The sequence below is a fragment of the Dromaius novaehollandiae genome, chromosome 6 (genome assembly GCF_036370855.1).
Source record: "Dromaius novaehollandiae isolate bDroNov1 chromosome 6, bDroNov1.hap1, whole genome shotgun sequence".
In the NCBI taxonomy this organism is placed as follows: Eukaryota; Metazoa; Chordata; class Aves; order Casuariiformes; family Dromaiidae; genus Dromaius; species Dromaius novaehollandiae.
The window spans coordinates 34,128,775-34,152,014 of record NC_088103.1 but is presented as its reverse complement, the minus strand read 5'-3'; the positions used below and the strand labels follow the sequence as shown (position 1 = coordinate 34,152,014).

General features: G+C 49.4%; 2 protein-coding genes and 1 long non-coding RNA gene across 3 annotated transcripts in view; 2 read left to right on the top strand and 1 right to left on the bottom strand.

The window, feature by feature from the left end:
- Positions 1-236: 236 nt before the first annotated feature.
- On the bottom strand, positions 237-5,288 carry INA (internexin neuronal intermediate filament protein alpha). Its single transcript, XM_064514178.1, has 3 exons — positions 4,296-5,288; positions 2,003-2,127; positions 237-1,303 (listed from the first exon to the last, which is right to left on the bottom strand). Exons 1-3 carry the CDS (start codon positions 5,220-5,222, stop codon positions 1,003-1,005), a joined length of 1,353 nt encoding a protein of 450 aa, XP_064370248.1. The 5' UTR covers positions 5,223-5,288; the 3' UTR covers positions 237-1,002.
- Positions 2,118-6,723, top strand: LOC135328737 (uncharacterized). Its single transcript, XR_010389755.1, has 2 exons — positions 2,118-2,255; positions 5,873-6,723. It is a non-coding gene; the product is annotated as an uncharacterized LOC135328737 (long non-coding RNA).
- Positions 6,724-7,124: 401 nt separating this feature from the next.
- The window catches only part of NT5C2 (5'-nucleotidase, cytosolic II), a 65,062-nt gene continuing 48,946 nt past the window's right edge, over positions 7,125-23,240 (top strand). The window contains exon 1 of the mRNA XM_026110358.2: positions 7,125-7,254. The gene's annotated coding sequence lies outside the window, so the exon portion shown is untranslated. The remainder of the gene's footprint in view (positions 7,255-23,240) is intronic.

Here is a 23,240-nt window from a genome sequence, read left to right as displayed (position 1 = left end):
AGGAAAAAGGGAGAGGGGGGAGTCAGGCTCTGACAGTGGCAAAGGGGAAGCGGTGCTGGGAGACCAGGGCGGCGAGAGGCAGTGGCGGTGCCTGGGGCTCTGCTAGTCCCCAGGGACGGCCCTTGGTCCCTGTTTCTAGAAAACAGGAATTAAAAAAAAAAAAATAGAGAAACAGCGAGATGTGGAGATGCTGTGGAACACCTTGTATGCAAAGACGACAGGATGGCTCAGTCAGATTCACGTAACTACTTCTTCCTTTTTAATTATTAACCCGTGCCTTACAACCGCAGAGGGAAGAGCCCTGATGCGCCGTGCGCCCGCGGCCTGCAGCTCTCGCACACGCGACCGCCGGCAGCTCGAAGGCATTGCAGACAAACCGCCGCTGCAAACCTGAGGTCGAAGCCAGCACGGGTGCGTTTAGGATGGTTCAATGGGTGCTAAGAAAGTGTGGTGAGAAGGGCCGGTGGGCAGCACTGCCTTGCCAGAGCCCTCCGCTCGGGCAGCATGGCTATTTCTGTGCTCCTGGGATTCAAGTGGATGGCTGCAGCGCGAGGGGGGGGGATACGTGAGATACACACGGGTTTAGACACTAGACGAAGGCCCGTAGCCTGGAAACTAGCTGTAGCAAATGTGTTGGTTCCCATTTCCTCCGCCAGCCCCCCCCCCCCCCCCCCCCCCAAAAGCTGGTGGTGCGGCAGCCCCAGCCGGATGGCTCATCCCCCCGGCCGGCCACCGTGCGGCAGGAAGCAGCGTGGGCGCTATGAGCCACGGTGCAACCACAGAGACGACCAACATGCATCTAGCCCGCACCTCCGCCTCATTTGAGAGGGAGCAATGTGCCCAGCTCGGCCGGCTCCCATCGGGACCCGGCTCCCGGCTGCCCCAGAGGCTCCCGCCCCGGGGGCAGCTGCCCACAAGCCCGGCGCTGCCACGGTCCTGCAGGGGCAGTTCGAAGGCCAAGGGCAGACTGTTCCCCCTCAAATGCAAGAGGGACTCCGCAGGTTACATTTTTGCAGCCGCAATACTTCCTTCGCGCAGGTTTGTTCTCTCCATCTTCCTGGTGGAGGTTATGGCCTCCTCCATCCCGTCAGCCCGACTGGATGATATCTTAGAGGCCACTTTAATAACTTCTTCTTGCTCCTCTTTCCTGATGGACAGAGGAGGAGATGCTTTTGCACCAGTGGCCATGGAGGAGCTGAAGACCCTTGGCTGGAAAGAGTAAGCGGCGTTAGGGAAGGGATTCAGTGCTGCAGGGCTGATGCTCCCAGCGCTGAAGTACGTCTCCTCTCCCTCCAGCAGCTTCCTGCAAGCACAGTGCAAGGGGAGAGGTTAGTCCGGGACCTCCGCGAGACGCCTCCACGGCGACAGCCGGTCTGGGCAAAACCAGACCCCCGGGGGCAGCCGGGAGCCTGATTTTCGGCGTGTGCCAGGTTCGAGTAAGCAGGGCACGGCTGGCTGGACGTGAGGTTCAGATCTGAAATGTCTGCAAATTTTGAGGGTTGTGTGGCCGGGACCGGCTGTGATTTGCGGGTAAATCAGAGTGCTCTGCACCATCACCCAAATCTAGGGTGAAAACTGTCTCAAACAACACTGCAGATTCCCCCTTCGTTGCCTTCCTTCTCTCCCCATTTCTGCAGCACTAGTGAGGGTCTCTCCTCAGGCCCTTTCTCCCAGGATTTATCCTTCGATGGGGTACAGTATAGAGCTGAGCAGCATGAAACTGGTTTAAAATAATACACCTTTCTCAGTAATTTGGGAAGCACTTGCAATATGCGGTACATAAGACCCGCTCCATCCTCCCCCTCCAGAAACCCCAGCAGAAAACGGCAGAGGGAATCAGCTTGTCCATCTATGGAGGAGATGCTCGAGACGCCCTGACCCGACACGCTTTGACTTTGCCAAGGAGGCAAATTCCCAATCCAAAATATCCCTACTACTATCCCAGCCTGGTGGGGCTGGGGGATCGTGCTTGGGGGGCGGCCGGGGGGGTCGGCGGCCCTACCTGTAGGCAGCTATCTCGATGTCGAGGGCCATCTTCACGTTAAGCAGGTCCTGGTACTCCCTCAAGTGCCGGGCCATCTCGTTCTTGGTGTTTCGCAGGTCGTCCTCCAGCTGCCCGATGGTGTCCTGCAGGGAGGCGAAGGCAGCGGTGGTCACGGCCGTGGGCCGGGGCAGGGGTCTCTCCCGTGGGTCTTCTGCTCCGGCCGCCACGAAGAAGGGGAGGGCGCGAGGGGCAGTTTGCACCGGCTCTGGAGGTGCGTTCGACCCTCTTCCAGCATGTCCCAGCTGCTCGCCCCCTGCTCAGCGGCGCTTCTGCCTCCCCCCTTGTAGCTTTGCCCTCCTGCAGCTGCAAAATCCAGTTTTGCCTGCGATGCGGAGGAGTTTGCGGGCAGCTCTGCTGCTTGCTGACAACGGGGACTGACCTCTTATTGTAATCTTTTGCTGGAAAACATAGCCCCGTCTTTCCCCCGCGTGCACCCAAGGGGGTATGTAAGCAGGATCAGCACTGCGCACACGCATGTGGTTTGACTCGAGGAGGGGGGAGGCCGGTGTGACGGTCGGGCAAGCTGCGGGGGGGCCTGGGGCAAAGAATAAGCAGCCTGCATGGAAGGCACGGCACAGCCTGCAAAGCCCGCGGCAGCTGCTGGAAACACCCCTGCGACCCTCCCGCGGCCAGGCCTTGGCGGCTGCGCGGCCCCGGGGGGCAACGCGGCGCTGCAGGAAGCGTGGCGGCACACACTGCCGCAAGCCTGCTCCCAGCGAAAACCGCGGGTGCGTTGCTTCGGAGCTGGCAGCGCAGCCTAAGCATACAAAGAAACCTGTCCCTGCTTTCGTAGTCTATAGGAAAATTTTAAAAGCTTGAAAAATAGGAATAGTCTCTTTTAATGCAGACTTTACCCTTTCCCACCAGTTCCATTCAGGGATATTATTTAGCTCCTAAATACGCACATTGTTCGAAAGAGAAGTATTACCACACTTCAGGCAGAACCTCGGGGTCACACAGAAGCAAAGCCGATGTGCCGTAGCCAGATTATTTTCAATTATGGTGATGTTTAATCCAGCTGCGTTATTTTTTTCCAATATATATGTCCTTCCTGGAATCCCTCTTTTCGCATGGCAGCAAGACTGTTTAAGAAGATTACTTACGCATACTCCTTTCACGCACTGCAGGAAATATTGTGCGCTGCCTGACCATTGCCACAATATTTGCTGAAGGAGGAGGCCCCAGCTGCTCAGCAGGACTGCAGGCAGCTCGGAGCTGTGGCCGTGGCTTTCGGCAAAATCTGGCCTTGGAAAGGACAAGGCTTTGCTTGGGTGCTATATCAGAGCGTCCTTCAGGGGTGACCCGAGGCAGTTTTTCCCCCAGTTTTTAGAAGGAAATGGCTTGATTTAGAATCCACAGATGATTTAATAGCCATTTAATGGCATAATCTCAGGGACTTACTGTATTTTAAATGATGAACCTTTCCTTGAAGTCAGAAAAAGTGGTAACACTACGGTAAGTGATATGACACCACATATTGCTACGTGAGAGAGAGGGAGCGCTCAGCATCCGCCCCACGCACGTTTCCAGGGACATAAGGTCCAGGCTGCAAATTCAGCCTTGCTGCTTGCCGAGCGCTGGTGCCTGCAGCGCCCGTGCCCGGGGTGAGGGGCTGCGCTCAGGGGGCCGCTCGAAACCCCCGCAAGGTCGCAGCGTGTGGGTGCCGCCCCGCAGCCCACCCCGGCAGCCCGCCATGCGCACGGGGACTGCGAAGGCGACGCCAGAGGTGCTGGGTGCCGCTGCCCAGGGGGGGCCCGCAGGAGGGCTCGGGGGCTGCATTGCGTCGAGGTGCTCGGCGCTGCACGGTGCTTGGGGCGCTGCACTGGGCAAAGATGTCCAGCCCCACGCAGGATGCACAGGGCAGTGGGGCGGGGGTGCTCGGTGCTGCACAGTGCCGGGGGCGCTGCATCGCGCCAGGATGTCTGGCCCCACGCAGGGTGCATGGAGGAACAGGGCGCGGGTGCTCAGCGCTGCACCGGGTGGGCATGTCCAGCCCCACGCAGGGTGCATGGAGGAACAGGGCGGGGGTGCTCGGCGCTGCACAGTGCCGGGGGCGCTGCATCGGGCAGGGATGTCCAGCCCCGCGCAGGGTACATGAGGGAAGCAGGGTGCAGGTGCTCGGCGCTGCACAGTGCCGGGGGCGCTGCATTGGGCCGGGATGTCCGGCCCCGCGCAGGGTGCACGGGGCAGCGGGGGGCGGGTGCTCGGCGCTGCACCGCGCGGGGATGCCGGCGCGGGGCGCGGCGCTCACCTGCAGGCCGGCGGCCTCGGCGCTGTGCCGCTCCGCCGCGTCGTGCAGCCGCCGCTCGAGGCACTCGTGGGCGCCGCGCAGACCCTCCATCTCGGCGGCGCGGGCGCGCAGCTGGCGGCGGCACTCGCCGGCTTCGCGGCGGCTGGCGCGGGCCGCCTCCTGGCTGCGCGCCGCCCGCTCGTGCAGGCCGGCGCAGCGGGCGCGGTACCAGCCCTCGGCTGCCTGCAGGTTGCGCGCCGCCAGCGCCTCGTACTGCGCGCGCAGCTCGCGCAGCGCCGCCGCCAGGTCGGGGCGGGCGGGCGGCGGCTCGGCGGGCTGCGCGGGGCGCAGCGCGGCGCCCAGCGCCGCCAGCTGCTCCTGGTGCGCGCGGCGCAGCGCCGCCAGCTCCTCGCGCAGCGCCGCCGCGCGCAGCTCCAGGTCGCGGCGGGCGCGGGCCGCCCCGTCGGCCGCCCGCTGCCGGGCGCGCATCGCCCGCTCCGCCTCGGCGCGGCCCCGCGCCTCCTCCTCGCAGCGCGCCCGCAGCCGCTGCGTCTCCTCGGCCAGGCGCGCCCGCTCCAGCGCCGCCTGCGCCCGCTCGCCGTGCGCCTCCTCCAGGCGGGCGCGCAGGGCGCGCAGCTCCGCGCCCAGCAGCTCGCCCAGGCGGCGCGGCGCCGGCGGCCGCCTCCGCAGCTCCGCCAGCTCGGCCGCCAGCGCCCCGTGCCGCCGCTCCAGCGCCCGCACGCGCTCGGCGTAGCCGGCCAGGCGGTCGTTGAGGCCCTGCAGCTGCTGCTTCTCGCTGGCCCGCGCCGGGCGCGGGTCCCGCTCCCGCGCTGCCTCCGCGCCCGGGCGCGCCCGCCGCGCCGCCCCCTCGGGGCGCCTCCGCGGGGTCTCGGCGGAGAGGCGGCGGTAGGAGGCGGCCGGCGCCGCCGGCTCCGCGCGGTGGCTCATGGCGGCGGCGGCGCGGGGGCCGCCGGCGGCGGCGGCGCTTAAGTGCGGCGGGGCGGAGCGCGGCGCGGCGCGGAGCGGCGCAGGGCGGGGCGGAGCGGGGCGGAGCGGGGTGCGCGGGGCGGTGCGCGGTGCCGTGCGCGGGGTGCAGAGCGGTGCTCGCTGCCCGGTGCAGTGCGCGGTGCGGTGCTCGGTGCGCGGTGCCATGCGCGGGGCGATGCGCGCAGCGGTGCGCGCAGCGGCGCCCCGCGCCGCGGCGGCTGGAGGAGTCGGGAGCTGTCCGCGCCCGCGGTGCTGAAGGGCTGCGGCGGCGGGAGGGCGCGGGGCGGGTGACGCGCGCGGGGGTGCGGCTCGGTGAATGGGCGGGCGCGCGCACACACACGGGCACGCGCACACACGCGCACACACGTGTCCGCGGTGAAGGTGTCCGGGTGCCGGTCCCAGCCCTCCCCTCCTGCGGGACCTGGGGGCCCGCCGGCAGCACGGGGCCTCCGTGGGAGACCCAGCTGGGGGCCGGGGGGGACAGGCCTGGAGCGGGGCGGTGACTCCCCCGGTCCAGCCACCCCTGCGCATCTGCGTGCCGCCTTGCCTGGGGGGAAGGGCACCCGGGGGACCTGTGCTGATGCCTCTTCCCCCCCTCCACTTGCCCCCAGTTCTCCTCGCAGGTGACCAGGGGACAACATGAGAGACCCAGCAGGTGAGCGGGGAGCACGGGGAAGCCAGGGCTGGCACCGAGAGCCGTGACTTTCCAAAGAGCTGCCCCCGATTCACAGGGACCGGCCAAACGGGGCCGTGTGGTGCTGGGATTCCCATCTACCGGGGAGCAGCAGATTTCATGTTGCTGTTAATCGCCACAGCAGCTCTGGAGAAGGTCCTGCAAGCAGGGCAATGACCACAGCCGGAGAGCACAGGACCCAGCGTCCCTGCAGGCTGCCACGTATACGTCCCACCTCGGTCCTCTACATCTATCCCATGGGCAATAGGGGGAATAAGTTTGTTTAAGCGGAGACGAAGGAAAGAGGCAGATCACCAGCTATGTACACGTTTTGGCAAGAGACCTGGGTTGTGCCTTGTTTTTCCAGGACTCCAAGCTGCTCATGGACCAAGTTGCTTTCCTGGAAAGACTCCGTTTTCCTGAAGCACATTTAGGCCAGCGATTGCAAGGCTGTGGCGCCTGCATCATCTAGCTAGCTTATGTTTCCAGTAGCAGAGCAAGCTGGGTAAAGAGCCTCCGCCGCGAGCCCGTGCTGCGGGTCTGCCAGCCTTGGTGGCCTTGGGAGCCTGGTGCCTGGCCCAGGCCGCCCGGCTCGCGCTGCTGGTGCCTGAAATCCTCACTTTGGTCTGGGTTTTTTTCGGGTCTCTCACATACTGCTCGCACACAGGTCACACACCCTTTCGTTTTACCCCTCCCTCAACTTCTGTTGCTTGGCATTACAAACCCGATTTATCCACGAGAGCTGTAAGCTGGTTTCTGCTGCTGCAAATAAAGGAAAAATCAACTGAGGAGCTACCAGCTCTGCTTCGTTACTGTGTGGCACCATTTTGGTGCCTTGCTTTGGTGATTACTACTGATGACCTTGGCTGTTTTGGTCCCCTTTCGTCTTGGAAAAGTCGGGTGCAACCTCTCCTGGCTCCCCGTCGAGCTGATCTAGCTCTGCCATACGTGTGTAGTCGTGGGGGGAGTCGGGAGTGTCACAGCCTGCCCCAGCACACGGGACGCGGGGATGTCCCCAGGCGCTGCCGCCACCGGTGGGTTTGGGCGGAGAAACGCCGGGCGCCGAGGGGGCGGGTCTGTGCGCCTCCCCCGAGGGGCAGCACTTTGCCCCCGCTCCCTGGCCGCGGCCCCTCTGCGGCTGCGCGCCGGGTTCGCACACTCTCCCTGGTCCCTGCCGCCGCCGGGGCGGAGCGGGTGGGGGGGGTGAGAGCGCGCGCGTGTGTGTGTGGAAAGGGGCGGGGCGCGGGGCGCGCCTGCGCAGTGTGGCCGCCTCGGCGCTGCGGCAGTTGTGCGGGGTACTTCTTCCGAGCGCGGCAGGAGGTGAGAGCGGCCCGGGCGCGCGGGGGCAGTGCGCGCGTGCGTGCGGCTGCGCGTGCGCCGGGCGCGCGAAGGGGACCGTTGGGGGGCGACCATTGGAGCGGGGAGGGGTGGGGCGCGCGCGGAGGGGACCGTTGGAGCGGGGGGGGGTGGGGGGAGCGCGCGCGCGGAGGGGACCGTTGGAGCGGGGGGGAGCCCCTTCCCCGCTGCCCTCGGACACGCACCCCGCGCGGGGGAGCGCAGCCGGGTCTCCGCGCCGCCGCCGCCGGGCTGGGCGCCGCGGGAGCCGCCGTGGGTGAGGGAAGCCGGGGTTCCCCGGGCACTTCCCCTTCTGCCGGCGAGGGGAGCTCCTGGGACGCCGCGCCCGCCCGGTCCGCTGCCGGCGAGGGGCCCCCTCCCCGGCCCCTCCCGCCTCACGCAGGGCGACCCCCAGCGCGGGCGGGCCGTGCCCCGGCTCCCTCTGCCCGTCCCGTCCCAGGCGGGATCCGCCCCCAGCCCGTCCTCGCCCCTCTGCGGTGCCCAGCAGGGCCCCCGGGCTGCCCCCATCCCATCCGCAGGCAGAGAGCCGCCTTCCCCCGTCCTAGGGCAGGTGGGTTGCGCCGCGGATCTCCCCTCCTCCCCCCCCCCGCCCCGGTGCGGAGTGGCTGCTCATCTGCTGCCCCAGCGGCTGCTCTCCCCCCTCCGCTTTTTGAGCTGCAACGCGAGGAGAGGAATGAGCACTCGGGAAAGTGTTGGTGAGGTTTGGGGCAAGCACCCAGTGTGTTCATTTCCTGTCTTCCGTCCCACGTGGACTGGAAGGGTCCCAGCGAACAGCTTCAAGCTCTTAGCTTCCCCCTGCGGTAGCTGTAAACCCTGCTGGAGGTGCAGAGGGGCGATCCTCTTCGCTGAATAAAGTATTATCCTGGCTGCGTGCAAAACTCTTCCCGGATAGCCTTGCATCAGGGCTAGGGTTCATTGTCTCTGCTCTGTTTCATTTGAGTTGCTCTTGGCAGTGGTCTGTATCAGGCTTGATAACCTAAAGGCAGGAGGTGGTCAGCAAATTTAAAAAAAAGCCACAAAACTGCTTTGCTCTCATTTTGCTCAAGTCTTTTTTTTTTTTTCTCTCTCTCTCCTTTGTGCCAAAAATAATGTTGCAAAATGTACAGCGGAAGCTGTCGTACACTGGTTTCTGATAGACTAGATGACTTAACCCAGCAGTACTGTTTCTTGTAGTGCAGGCTGTTTTAAAAATTCCTGGAACCACTGAGATTGTGAAACCCTCAAGTTTATTCCAGTGCTAGTGTTTCTCAGGGCTGCCAAATTGGATACTAAGGATCCTCTTTGACCTGTTCATTCTGGTTTTCAAAACCTTCTTCCCAAAGCATAATTATTTATTTTAAAAAAAATTTTTATTTAGCTTTGGAAGATTTACCATTTGGATCTCATAGGTTGCGGTGTGCTATTCTAAGTTACTTACATAAAAATGTCTCCTCCTTACCTATCCAAATAGTCCTCTGTGTCAGCTCAAAACAGTATCTTGTCACCAACTAAAATATATTTTACCTATCCATACACCTATTAGCTTTGGGAACTAGTGCATAAATAGTGATTAGTGACTAAATCAAAAGTATGAAAATTTGCAGGTCCAGATTTACATTAGGCTTTTCAGGTGCTATGTAGTTTTATTGAAAAACAGAAGCAAAACTCGAAACTACATTTTGCTCTTCAGGTCAGGTGCTGAATTAGTAGTTCTAGTAACAAGGAAAAAGTATAATGTTTTACTTGCAAACTAATGAACTTAGCTTTGGAAGTCTGTCACAATCCTTGTGAGCCTATGTCAACTTTATAATCATATTTTAGGGTAGGACTGCTGTTTAAAATAAGCCATTGTCATTAGTCCTGAGACCAAAAGATCGTTCACGAACTTGCTAGTTTGATGAACAGCAGTTGCAGTTTGTTCAAGCATAGACATAGTTTCATTATATAGTGCAATACAGCCTTCACTCTCTATAGCATCATTCAGACAAATTGTATTGCAAAATGCACCACTGAATTAAGTTTTAAGTGCTCCATAGAATTAAATACAATTGCAGAGATAAATGGGGAGAAAAACTGTAAGAGTGGGAGAAATGTTTTCAGCTGAGGTTTGAAATTGCCTGTTGGTATGTTTGCTTGGTAGCGTTACTGCTATACACTGTTTCTGGGATATATATGGTAGCAAAAAACAGATGCAAGCTGAAATCCCAGGCTGAATTTCCAGCCTATGAGCAATTTTTAGTAATTAAAAAAAACCAAAAACCTTTAAACATTACACTTTTTCATGTTTGATATAGCTAATATAGCTTTAAATGAAAGTTAATAAACCCATCATAAAACCACTAGAAGTATTTATCCTAGCCTTTTTTTAACTTCAAGGGGAACATTTGTTTTTAAGCAAACAGAAACCTTAGTTTCGTGTTTACTGTTAAACACTGCAGTATTTTACTCTTTGGGAAAACACTGAAAGGAATGTTATATTTCCTTTCAAAATTTACAAGTATATTATTTTTGAGACTATCTCAAGGAAAAGGAACGGGCTCTTAAAATATGAGGTTTAGCTGATGCTTATTGAAAAAGCAGATAGGTTTATATGCTCACATCATACCCATTATTTGCAGTTCAGCCTCTTAACAAAATAATGCTTCTGTTAAAAGCGGATATATGGGTTGTTAGTTTGTCGTATGAACTGTTATATGGGGATGGGATGGCTCAGGGGTGGTTGCAGAGTAGGCTTGCAGTGCTCTAGCTGATCTGCAACCTTTGAATCCTACGTAAATTGCAGATACCAGATCACAAGGAGGTGCAGGAAGAAGGGCAGCCTGTTTGCAGCTCTGCCCTGAAAATCCTTGTGCAAGAGACAGAGGTGGGGTCACGCAGTCATGCTCAGCGAACCCATTGGCTTGTTCACATTTGGAATTAGGGAGTGCTCTGGGACCTGGGTAACCGAGCACGATGCAACTTGCCATTGCCAAAATCCTACTGAGTTTCGTAATAACCCAAAGTAATGTCACCATGTAGAAGCTGCTTGGCCTGTGGGTGGATTAATCATCTCTGTCCAGGTTGCTGTGGAAACTTTGTGACAGGAACAGGTTCCCTGTTTGGCAAGTTTATGCCTTGTCTTCACTCCTTTAAAAAAACACCATGGGTAACTGATTGCCTCAGGATAAGAAATACTCATAAGCCATCCAGCATAAGCCCACGAAGATGGCAAGGCTCTTTGGCTTTACCCCAAGGGAAACTGAGGTCAGCCCTATGCTTCACCAGAGAACAGCCTTAGTGATGTACCTTGGGATAAGCGTACAGTGCCTGCTGTACGCTGTGTCCCTTCCTTGGAGTGGCTCACAAACATTGGGTGTCCTGACAGAAAACAGCTGTGACTTTTTTAGCAGTGAGAATAATAGGAGAGAAAACTGAACAGAATGTGTCCAGGAATGGAAGCCTTGTCTCACTCTTTGGGATATGTTGGAGATGAGATATGTTACTAAGTCAGCACAGGGGAATTTCTTCACTTCTTGTCTGTACTGCATCTACTTTTAAAATTTTATTTGTAGTGTCAGCAGCACAAGCATCATTTGAAATGATATTTCAAGGGGCCGTGGTCTAGTCTTTAAAAGTTGGCAGTTCTGTGCTTGAGCTTATCTTATTCTTCAAATATCTCCAAAATGCACATTCATATAAATATTTATTACTGTCAAATGTCTGTTTTATGCTACTAAAGAAATTATTATTATGTATCATGGTTACGATGTGTGTAGCAATGATTTTTATTTTGCTTTTTCATCATGATGACTCTTTAACTGGAATGATTCCTAAAACCTTGGACTGTGTACTCTACGAAGAGAGCATGTATAACATGAGTCTGCTTTCCTAACACAACCACAGAGAGAACCCAGCATGTACAATAAATAGAACTCAATGTACAGTAAATAGACCTTAAGCAACATCTGGAAAAAATTGCATAGGTATTTAAGGTAGCCACTGTAAGCAATTGATAATCTAAACCTGGCTACTTAAGGGTAGTCTTTAAGTCCCATGCATGTATTTGAAGGGCTTGAAAAGGTGCTTGGGAGACCTAGTCCAATGAAGCTAATTCAGGAAAAACACGTTTTTTAATATAGTGTTAGGAGGTCAAGAAGGGAGCCTGAGTAATTCGGCCTAAAAAAGCACAATGGTCTGTTTCAAATCTTGCTACTACCTCAGTGTGTAATAGAACACGTACCTTACTATAAGGTCAAAAGCAGATTTGCTCTTACTTCCCTGACAGTCAGGTCCCCATATATAGGAGTAGTGAATGGCTGGCTGCGGGCCAACCCACTCAGTCCTATCATTTTTTCAAGTGTGGTACAGAATGGTGGAGGCTAAACTTGTTACTTGCTGGTGACCTTAACTTATTATCCTCTAGGCATGAATACCTGCTGCAGGATTTACCAGCACAGCCAGCCCTTTTTGGGTAGTTTTGTTGAGATCAAGGTCTGAGTAGGCAGGGGAGGTTGAAAGCCCCTCTGTGATTATTTGTATGCTACCTTCTATTTACATGTAGGCAGAGAAAACTAGTGGATTCTTAGCCTGTGCAGCTTATCAGCTAAAACTGCTTTAAATTCTGCAAAGGTGTAAATCATTAAATGTGGAGAGCAAGAGCTGCAGTAATGAAATACCTGTAGGACTGATGCTGGGATGTGGGCAACTTGTTGGTTTCTCTTTCAAAATTAAAGGATGTGTGGGCACAAATTCTGTAGGGGGATGAAGGGGAGGCCCGAGGAGATGTGATTCTTTTGAGTTTTGAACGTTGGAACCAAAGTGAAATAAGTTAGTAGGAGCAGAGGCATGGAAACAGCATACATTAATACTGCCTGTGTTTTTTACTCGTCCTGTAAATAAGAAAACAGTTTCAGTTTCCTGAAGTATCATTCTAGCTCTTTTCACCACTGTGGATTTATTTATTTTTTTTTAAATGTTCCTTAAAGTCATTGTGCAGTCCATAAAGTCATTGTGCAGTCCAAACTTAGCTAAGTTAATTAAAGAGTATTCACAGCTCCCAGTTGTGTTCCATGTATTTTCAAACAAAAACTTACTATTCTGCACATATGCTTACTACAAGATTATCATTTAACCTTGCTTGGCACAATCGGTTCAGAGGAAAGGAGAGAGCAGAGGCTTCCTGTAGGGGGTTCTGGAGGAGGCCCTGAAGTAGAGTGGGTTTTCACTGTTTACTTAGGAACAGGCCTTTGGATTAACTGGCTTTGACCCAGGCCTTGTAGTTCTCCATGTTAACATCTGTATAATGCATAAAATGCTTAAGATGCATTATTTCTAGATTTTCAGGAAGCAAATTCTAGCTGTACTCTCCATGAGGGTACGCTTCCAAAAAATACTTTCCAACCAGGGTGGTCCAGCTTTTGCAGTTGCAGTGGCCCCATCTGGGTTGTGGGACAGTCCTTCTGGGTGGGTTGTCCCTTTCTTGTGTGTGCTGCTGCCTTTCCCCTGGCAGCAGCTGCCGCGTGCACTGCTGTAGTGGCAACAGCTGCATCCCAGCTGTGTATATCAGGTTTGGGAGGAAGCATTTGTCTAGTCAGGCAGTGTTTGCTGCTCGATTTGTATTCATTATCACCTTTGGGGAAAGGCTGATGTGGGTGGGAATCAACGCATAGGTTACTACTTGGACCGCACTCCTCCTGGCATTCGTTTCAAAGGTACTGCATCTGACTGTAGCTCATTACAAGAGAGACTTTCTAATCAGCTCCTAAAATACCTGGAATGTAAGGTAAATACAAAACAGGCTAAGCTTCTGGTATGGCATAAAGCATATCCAAATCTACAACAGCTGAATTCAGCTGGTGTTTGGGTTGGTTCATCTGGTGATGAGTTGCACATAGGCGTGCACAGCAAATAATAAGGGACAGGGGGTCAGAGAGGAGCATGTGAATGTTATGCCCTCATAAGCTCTGAGAAGTGCTGAGTGAGATTTATGCCAGTGTTTTGTAATCATAACACAGCAATTAGCAATAATAACATCTAAGGGTTAGTGCTAGTAAACTGCAGGCTTCTTAGGTAATTTTGGAAGTCAGCAAATGGAACCAATTTGTTTTTCCTAATTTATGATGTTACAGTTAAAAATAAATAACTAATCTTTTAACAGGTCAATTTCCTTTGCTTTTCCTGTCTCCCTCTGAGAGGAGCTTTTATTTATTTATTTATTTTTAAGGAAGAGCTGTACCTATTGGCAAAGGTATTTCAAATGTTGCTTTCTAATTTTTCCAACTCATCTTTTTTGATATTACAAAGCAATTTGGTTTCAAGACTATGCAAAGATGTGCATGTCCTTTGAAGTCACAGGAGAGGGCTGCAAGATTTGATTTTAAATGTTCTAAGTCATGTCCTTTCTGTCATGCTATGCGATATTCACTGAGAACTTTTAAGAACAGATGTGCTTGATAGTTGCAGAGTTGTTTCTTTTTCATTGCTTGTTCAGATCTCCTTTTTTATGTTATTCTCTGTGTATACTTTTAGGTCAGGGTGAGTTTATTCCCTAAAGAAAACTGAGAAGTTGAACGTAAAAAATTTCAGGTACGCTGAGCACCGGTTAGCCTGAAGCTGACACTGGAAACTGGTCTTCTAGTTCAGTTCCTTTAGCTTTGCCATCATTGTAATACCGGTGGCTGAGTGAAGTTGGAAAGAGGAATTTAACATAGAAGCAAGCCAAACTGGTAAATCATCTGTTAGTTCTGCTGTCTGGAAACTGAGGCAGGAGTCAGATTTCATTTTCCGCTTCATGCTGCAAGCATCAGTCAGTTTGAGCACCGGTGATGTTTAAGGGCAGGTCACCAAGGCATTGCCTGTTTTGAGTCTTCAGATATTTTGGGATGATGAATACTGGATTTCCACATTGCTTTCCTGTGTTAAAGAAAAAAGAAAATGAAAAAAGAAAACATTGCCAAAAGGGAAGTACAAGCATATGAACAGGCTCTTTCTGGAGGGAGAAGCAGTCGGCAGACCTTTTCCACCTGTAATCAAAACCAAGGCGGCAACTGACAGGGCTGCATAGGACTCTGCTAAGGAAAAAATGACAAAAATGAGCATTTGCTAACTAAATCTGTAAGTGGATCAAGTAAGTAGACATAAAAACTCTTTGCTGTATTCTTCAAAATATTTGCTCTACCTGAAAGTGTCACTGCTAGGCAGTGACTAGGATACCAGAAGATCTTTTGCTAACTCTTTTTAGTCAATAATATGAATTTAGCCTTTAGAAGGCATTTGTTTGCCTGTCCTATTAACCACCTGGTGTCTGCAAACATCCTGGTCAGAATGTCTGACCATGTGACTTGCACATGCTCTGGTGTGTCTTAGTATCCTCCTTACAGGGCTGTTGAAATGTGATGATTTTAAAGAGAATAAATATGTTAAAAGAAATTGCCAGTGCTGGAGTCATTAGCAGCTGATGTGTGCTGCTTTAAAATGACAAATGAACAAATTCAATGCAAATTGGAAAGAGCTTTACTTGCTGTGGTCTGAGCTGAAATATCCTTCTATAACTTTTAAGAATTTGAGGACTTTCGTCAGTTCTGATCCAGGAAAACGGCAATATGGCCTTTCTAAGAGTTTGTTTAAAACACATTTGTAATCTAACCTTATCCTGTTTTTTTTCACCTGGAGAATAGGTTAGGTGGGTTCTTAACCTCTTCTTTTGCATGTATTGTAACTTCTCTTGCAATATTGCACTGGCAGTTCTATGGTTCAATGCCAAGAAAAATCTGCTTGCTACACTTGAGCAATCATGAGGGAAAGGATGATGAAAAACTAACAATGTTTTACTCATCTACCACCCATTTTTCTTCACAGACGTGGTGAGTAGATATTAACAAAGACAGCAATTAAAAGCAATTTCAGTGTTCATTAATTCATGTGTGCTGGTGGGGTCAACAACAAATATCAGAAAGGTTAGAACATGTAGAGAAGTGTTTTCCAGAAGACCTGCCTTGTGATTTTTAGAGCCAAGCTGGGATTATTTCAATTGCTGTTTAAAAAGCAATTAGAAGGAGGCATTTCTGCGGCTGCATGGGAAACTTTGTGCTGTCTGGGAGCACGGTCAGCTTGGACCCTTTTTTTTAGCAGTCACAGTAGGTCAGGTAACATATTTAAAAAGAAGTTAACAGAACGGTGTTCTCAGTTAGTGAATCAGGGCTCTCACGCTACTCGGCTCGTGACAAATATTTTTAAACGCCTCTCGGATCTCAGGGAGTTCGAGCTCTTTGCTTATCTACCACATGAGCACAAGAAAGTGCTGTTGAGTTGAATCTTCAAGTCTACACTGGTGAGATACTTCAGATTTCCTGAAGAGAGAAGCCTGGGCCAAAGCAAAGGTTTCTGTGTCGGGAACTCTCAGCTCTGATTTTGGGATAGCAAGGACCTGCCGACGATATCTTCCTGGTTATTTTTTAATATCCTCTCATTCTTTAAGCTGAGTGGTTTCTCCCAGGTAACAGCTGTAGGAGTAGGTCTGTCATTTGATCTGTGGTCTCCCTGAGCACAAACAATATATGCTGAGAAAGGTGTAGAAGAGAGCATTATATGTGCCTTCCTCTATTCATACCAGGGAACAGTCTTCCATGCCAGCAGGATTACTTTAAGGTATTAAAAAACTGAACGGAAGGGACTGTGGAAAGATGACTTTGTTTTCCTGAAATGAACTTGGTGTTTTGTGTTTTACTTGGACGGGGTAGTAAAAGTTTCCAAAGAAAAGAGGTTGATATAGTTGGAAAACAGTATTTTGTGTAGGCCTTTGGTATCAGTTGATAAAGCTGAGACGGTTAGGTTATCAAAGAAAAGCCAGAGACTTAGCAATAGCTCAAAGTCATCAGAGGTGTTCAGTTATTGTACTGATGGATTAAATTACATAGGTTGCATTAAAAATGCATGTGAACTAACTGTCTATTAGAGGAGCATGGGAATATTGCAGAGAAAGTATTCATAAAATTAATTTACTTGTAGAGTTTCCTGCAATGGTGCCTCAGTACTACACATCTGTCAAGATTAAATGAGGTTTGGGGGCTGATAACACCTAGGTAGGGACACAATTGTGCCCTAAGGACAGATTTGTAATTTCGTTTATAATCAGGCAGGCTATAATTACCATGTTTGCCTCTGACTAAAAAACAGGTCGTAAAAGGAATGAATTGTGCTGCCTGTGTGCAGGGGTTCTTTACGCTGTAAGAACACCTTGAAGCACCTACAGACTTCACGCTACCATTTTGTTCCTCTTGGTGCTTGCTCAGTTGGTAAGTCCATGTAGCTGTCTTATCACAGGCAAAGAGTTGCAGGGTCACCGTGTGGGACTGATGGCTAGGAACACAGTGCAGGAAAGGTTTTGGGTAAACTCCTTTCTGGTCTCCACGATGAGTGATGAATACATACATGTCTTACCTCCAGGTTGGGGAGAAGGAGGATTTCTCCGTGGGCCAGGTGAGGAATACCAGTGGCTACTCAGCTAGGAGGAATGTAGAGAAGAAAGTTGTCTTCTGGTCCGTGTGATTATTTCAGGAGAATGTTAGAGCCAGCGCAGGAGTGATTTTGATGAGCTCAGCCCGGATGCAGAAAGTTCCTGCCTTTCTCACCTGAAAAACTAGATCAGCCTCAGGGAAGGCTTCTTGAAAGAGTGATGGGTAACTGTAAATATTAAGGGCAAAGCAGGAACCTCATGAAATGTGTGGTAGGCTGATATGCTTCAGGAACCATGTATGTTAGGACAACTGAGACACAAGATCATCTCTAAATGATGCCTATATTTTCCTTCACAGCACCCAAGCCAAGGATTATCATTATTTTGCATTGTTTGTGTTTTATGGACAAAGAGCAGGTTGAAAAACTGGCACAGTTTTGCATATGAAGTCTGTGGCCGTGCTAGGAATTAAGGCTTTCTCTCCTGTGTCCCATTCAGTTCCATAGTTCCCAACTCATCCTTCTTCCTTTGCAAAAATGGGTTTATTTGTCAATGATCCAGAATTGGTCCATCTTTTGTTGGTAGGTGAGATCTCAAAATATGCACCTCTGCTGAGATTCCCCTGGCAAAAGGAAGAGAGACCAAATTAGTGTATGGGTATCTGGTAAGTCTCCTTCTTAAAGAAGGTAGAGGAGGAAGGGAATGGCACAGGAAAAGAAAACTCGTAGCAGGAAAAAAAAAAGGTCTGTTTTGACAGAGCAGCTCTCAGGATTACCAGATCATCTTCAGCTGTTGAGCTCAGTGTTTATTTTCAGCAACTTTCGGTATAAAGGAGGAGCCAGTGTTCCCCAGTTAAACTATGCCAGCTTCTTTACTGGGCAGCACGTCCTCTGGCTAGTGCTGTGTCCAGATGCCCATAGGACTTGCACTGATTAGCCAGCTGGCTATCTGTACCTGAGCTGAGCCGGGACAACTTTCTGCCAAGGCTGGAGGGAGATGTAAACTCATGTTTCTAGGCTGCCGAGTTAATTCAGCTGCTGATTCTGCTGTCACTTCTGTTTATATAGCCCTTAAACATGTAGAGAGGGCTCATAAAGCATGGAAGAGGGTTCAAGTGTCTTAAAAATCATCTTTATTTTTTCCTTTTGCTTTTGAAGATTAGAAAACAGCTAGAATGAACTCTTATTATCTTTGCTTTTTATATAAAATCTTAACGAAGCAGGAACCATGATCTTTAGAGATAAGACTTTTTTTTTCCAGCAAGCACTATCATTAAAAAAAAGCCAATAAAAATGTTGTCCTCCCTTACCTTCAGCATCTGGAAGATAAAGAGGGCTTTTGGCTGTTTGTATTATCCAAGTTGACCCAGTTGTGTGCTTTCAGAATGACTCTGCTACAGATCTGAGTTGTGCATCTCAAATACTTTGTCGGTTACCACCCTGCTTCTGGAAAGGCCCGTTAAGTCTTTATTTGCTTCCTGAAACACAGTCGAATCTAATGAAAAGAGTCGTTGTTTGGAAATACCATGATCTGATGCCAAAAGAACTAGTGTTGTGTAATCCTTAATAGCAGGTTAGAGAGGCAGTTGTTCCCTGGTTGAAATTGGTTTGTGCAATGGTGACTTTCCAACTTTCTTTCTCCCTGGGGTTGGCACATCTCATCTTGTTCCCTCTCTTTTGGAACTGTAACTCTCATAGAGGTGTTTAGCCTTAATGAGCTGGTAACAGATCTTTGCACAGATTTGAATACCAAGATTGTACTTAAGGGTTACAAGCTTAAGGGGACAGAAGAAACCAGCGGTGTCCTTTGAGAAGGGCGAGCACTGACTCCTGAGTAGCCTAGGGTAATTTTGTCTAGTCTTGTTGGCAATGTTTATTTGTCATTCCCCCCCCCCCCAAAAAAAAATGCCATAAACAAAGACAAAAGAATCAATACGTAAAGATGCTTCAGGACAGATTTGACATGAAAAAAATGTGGTGAAGTAGAAAAGTTTGAATTTTGCAAGTCAGAAAAGAAAGGATAATGTGTTTTCTTCCATGCTGACATTTCTGCTTTTTGTGCTATTTATGTTAATCTGCCACTCCGTTAGCACTCTGTTGTGCTACATCTTTGCAGCAGTAATATTAGTGTCTGCAGGTTCCAGTCAAACATTTAAGTCCCAGTATGGTGGACTTTTGCATCAAAGGCTACTTCCCGGTTTTCAGCTAAATCAAATACATGGGAATTCTTACATATTTGCTTTAGGGTGGACTATATCGTAGCAGAGAGATCAGATTCATCTCTAGTCACCTCTAGTCTGATCTTCATCTCTAATCATCTAACATTCCTGTGCAGTTAGAGCAATTGCTTACAGGAAGAATAGTATGAGTAAAATGAATTATGTTACGGGTTTCTTACTGGAATTTAACAGCTGGAAACAAAAAGCAGTGAGAACATTATCTTATCCAGGTCCATACTTGCCGTTGGCAGGCACTCAATTGGACTGCATTTTGGGAATGTCTGCAGCAGAGGCTGCTGCAGACTGCTGTGCTCTTTTCCCATGGAAGACCTTTTTCTAACGAAGGAAGTTTCCTGGGGCCATCAGAGCACACAGTTTGCACTGGGGCTCCCTCAGAAGAGCCTCTGTCCATTCACCTTCTATTGATATCTTTGGAGCTTTCTCTCCAATGTTGCTTGTGCTTCAGGTTATTATTCACAAATACGTTGATTTATAAGGTGAAGAGGAACCAGGATGATACTCAGCTTGACTTATCCTCTGTTTAGCTCAGGCTGTTTGACTTTTCTGTGTAAATTCTTGTCTTTGTGAGAAAATGCTAATTTAAATACCCCTCCCCCCTTCATTTAGAGGCCTTGGGTGATGGAGAAACTACTTTATCTCTTGGCAAGTTGTTTCATAATTATCCTTGCTGTTAATATTTTTTGTCTCTGTTTAATTTCCAGTCAGGGGCGCTTGTTCTGTCATTGCTAGACTGAAGAGCCCTCTACTGTCATGCTTCTTCCCTGTGTGTAAATGCTTCCAGATCACCTGCAGAGCGTCTGTCTGTAAACTGGCAATCTTCCACTCTAGTCTTACTCCTTGTCATAGCTTTATTCCTTCCTCAATATAATCAGTGCTGTTCTCGAATGGGGACAGCTGGCTGGAGACACTATTCCAGCAGAATTTATAGCAGTGACAGATAGGCACAGAGAGTCCTACTTGATAGCCTTGTATATCCAAGGATCATATCTGACCTGCAGTCACAGCATTTCTTTGAGAGCTCGTGTTAGCTAATTGTTCTCTGTGGCAGAGCTCTTGCTCTTCTGGATCAAGTCTCCCATCCCTTAAGTGTGGTCTGCCTTCTTCATTTCTAGCAGTGTGACAATACTGGGCACGCAACGTTGAAAGAAGTGGAGAACCAGCATTGCCTCTAGTGAGCCGTTTGTATGAGAAGCAGTATGTTGGAAAGGACTTAACAAAAACAATGGTTCCGCAGGAGATCTTGCAAAGCACAAGCTGTATAGAAGCTAGAAAATAAGTTAATTAACCTTTTGGAGAACTTGTGGTTCCGATTTCAAGGTAGCAAAGACAATTACAAATAAATAAGCAGAATGCAATATGTCATGGTACTCAAAGGATCAAATCTGGGGTTTGCTCCATGCTGAGTTGCAGTGTGGCTTTCATAGTTTTTTCCAAACTCAATTTTATCCATCCGTAAAGTAGGTGATAATTAAATCATTATATTTAAAATAATTAAAATATTTTAAATAACTAGCGCCCCTTGGAGTTCCTGAATAAACAGCATTCCTTGGACAGAAATAGGTAGTTGCCATAAAGAACTCCTAATTTATCTGTTCTGCCTTTTTTAGCACATCTAATGCATTTGGGTCCCAGGCTATTGCTAGAGCTGTAGGCATGGTGGAATGTAAGCAGCCACTCTGTGGATATTATTTTCGGTAGAAATAGTCTGAGAAGAATATCCATGTATAATAAACAGGGTTTTGTTAAACTTATTTTATAATGTATCTGTTATACAGCCATTACTTTAGCATCTGGCTGCATGGCAGAAATAAAATTCATTCTGAAATTAAATCAAACCCTATAATAAGCTTCATGAGTGGCATTCTCCCACCTTGTGCCTTACCCTTCCAGAAATAACTCATGAAATACTGTTATCAGTCAGAATATAGTCAAGTAAATGTGTGACCGGAAATGCTTTTATCTGTTCCACTAAAAGCATGCTCTTGGGAAAAGCAGCTTTGTTAATGTCAGCAACTGTACATGAGGAAAACAGATACCCCCTTCCTGAGACAGGACTCAAACCACAGACTCTGAAGTAAAGCCAGTGTCGGAAATGGCAAGCCAGTGGGTGGGAGGCTCAGTACTATCCATAGAGCAAGTACAGTGTTATGAATCTAATCTAGTGTCTTAGTAAAAACTGTGGAGGTGTATATTGGGTTTTCAATACATGTATCTCTAGTTAATGTTAACAGGTTCCTAACAGCAGATCTCTACCTATACTGTGTAGCGCTTATATAGAACTGTCATGCTTAAAGCCAACTACAGTTAATCATCATGAGCTGAGAGTATTCTTTCAACTGTCTCTTGGAAGTAATTTAGTATTCTGATAGGAAGAGCTTATTTTGTGCTTGCTGCCATCACGAAGCTGGAGCCATGTAGTCAAAGATGCAGCCACCCGGAAGGGGAATGATTTCAAATAAAGAACTTAATTTTAGGCACAAAGAGAAAAAAATGTCACTTTTCTGGTTTAGATCATTTACAAACTTCATTGCTGATATTTGGAAACTGTGGGCTTTCCAGTGCTGCCAGAGGACTGGATATATCCACGTCAAGTCCTGGACGTAATTTTCCAGAAGCATCAGTAATTGAAAACACCTTTTGGAAACAATTTGCCATTGGCTACTGAACAATAATGTTGGCAGTAAAGCACAAAATGGTTTGAATTGTCACCCCAGAGTTGTGGCAGAAAGGGAAGGAACCATGTGAAGTAACAGTTGCGTAAAGATGCAATTTAGAATAAGACTGGAAAGTCATTCTTCATCCAAGCAATCTGTACAGCTTGGAACAAGTCAGAAGTTAACTGCTTTAGAGCCTTTGTCATGTGTAGGTGCACATAATTTTCAGTCTTCAATATTTTGCAGACATGGACTGGTCACACAGAATGTTCCTGATAGAGTGACCAAGATTTATTATATTTCTGTCTTCTAATTTTTCATTAATTAAATCCAGTGTCATCTTTTCCAGTACATTGTATTAGTTTTGCCATCAGGTAAGCTTGATGTAGCCTGAAATCTATTCAGCTGATTATTTTAGGATTCCTGGGGAGACATTATCAGACTGGCTGCTTAAAAATGTTCGTCTCTGATGTGTATTGTTTAACCTTCTCGTTGGTTGCAAATTGAATGGGAAGTACTCCGTTATCATCAGGTGATTGACCTGTTATCATCCTCATTTTCAAATACAACTAGAAATATTTCTTGACGAATTCCACCCCTGGTGCATTATATTCTCCCTCTGTTCAGTAGTGTTTCTGCTCCTCTGCTATAATTTCTCTTGTTCTATCGTACTTCAAAAATCTCTGTTTATTGTCGTTAGCTCTCCAAAAGTGGGACTGCCACCCAATTTCGCAAGCTGGTTTGTCACAACACTTTTTTTTTTCTTTCTCACATTGTTCAAGTAGGAGCTGAAGGAGTGGTTTATCCTGTTCTCTGGTTTGTTTTGATGATACTCTTGGATGCTGCGATCATGCTGACTTATGCGCATCTAGGACCTGGCAGTTCTGAGTTATCCAGAACTCTAAAATACTGGAGAGTTCCCCACCCGTCTTCTCCGCATTGTTCTTCCTAAGCAGGGTGTGAGTAAAGATTCCAGTATTCAGCTCACATGAATAGTTCCCCTGGGTTTCAGTAATGCCACTTACCATTTTTTTTCTTCTTAGTTGGTAGTTGGTATTTTTAGTTCTAGAAATTCCTTGTTACCTTACCTTCTAGCAGCCCCAAAATGTCTTGTCTTTGTAGTTTGCCACATCCCTTTAGTGTGTTTGTGACATGTGAGTTTGAATTTGAGGGGCGTTTGAGGGTTATTCTCTGCCGAACACTGCTAGTTGGGCCTCCATCTGCTCAGCTAACTGAGATTAGTCACCCTTTGAATGAAATGTGAGTTTGCACAAAAAAGGACTTGCTCCAAGGAGCTAACAATCAAAAGTCAGGCAAATTCGGGGAAGGGGAATAGCAATTGGTGTTTGTACTGGACAGATTCATTGCAACTAGAACAGCAGAGGCCTCTGAAGAGAGCTTCCGCATGGGCAGAGCGAGTGAGCTCAAGCACAGTGCTTGTGTGGCGGTGTCGGAGAGGAGACTGAAATGATTGCACAGCAAACAAGTGGATAGGCCGGGGACGTGAGTGAAACATAGGAGAGTAAAGGGTCAGTGCAAAGTTTGAAAATGGAGCAAAAGTTGGGCATTTCTAAAGATGTGTAGAGATTCGAGCTTGCTAAAGATGTATCAGTCTAAATATTCCTTCTGCGCAATTTTAAGCAGG

Excerpts from the sequence above, each read along its gene's own strand:
- INA (XM_064514178.1), bottom strand. The coding sequence starts at position 5,222 with ATGAGCCACCGCGCGGAGCCGGCGGCGCCGGCCGCCTCCTACCGCCGC. Across the intron at positions 2,128-4,295 it reads CCGAGGCCGCCGGCCTGCAG|GACACCATCGGGCAGCTGGA; the intron begins GTGAGCGCCGCG and ends GCCTCCCTGCAG. Across the intron at positions 1,304-2,002 it reads ATCGAGATAGCTGCCTACAG|GAAGCTGCTGGAGGGAGAGG; the intron begins GTAGGGCCGCCG and ends CTGTGCTTGCAG.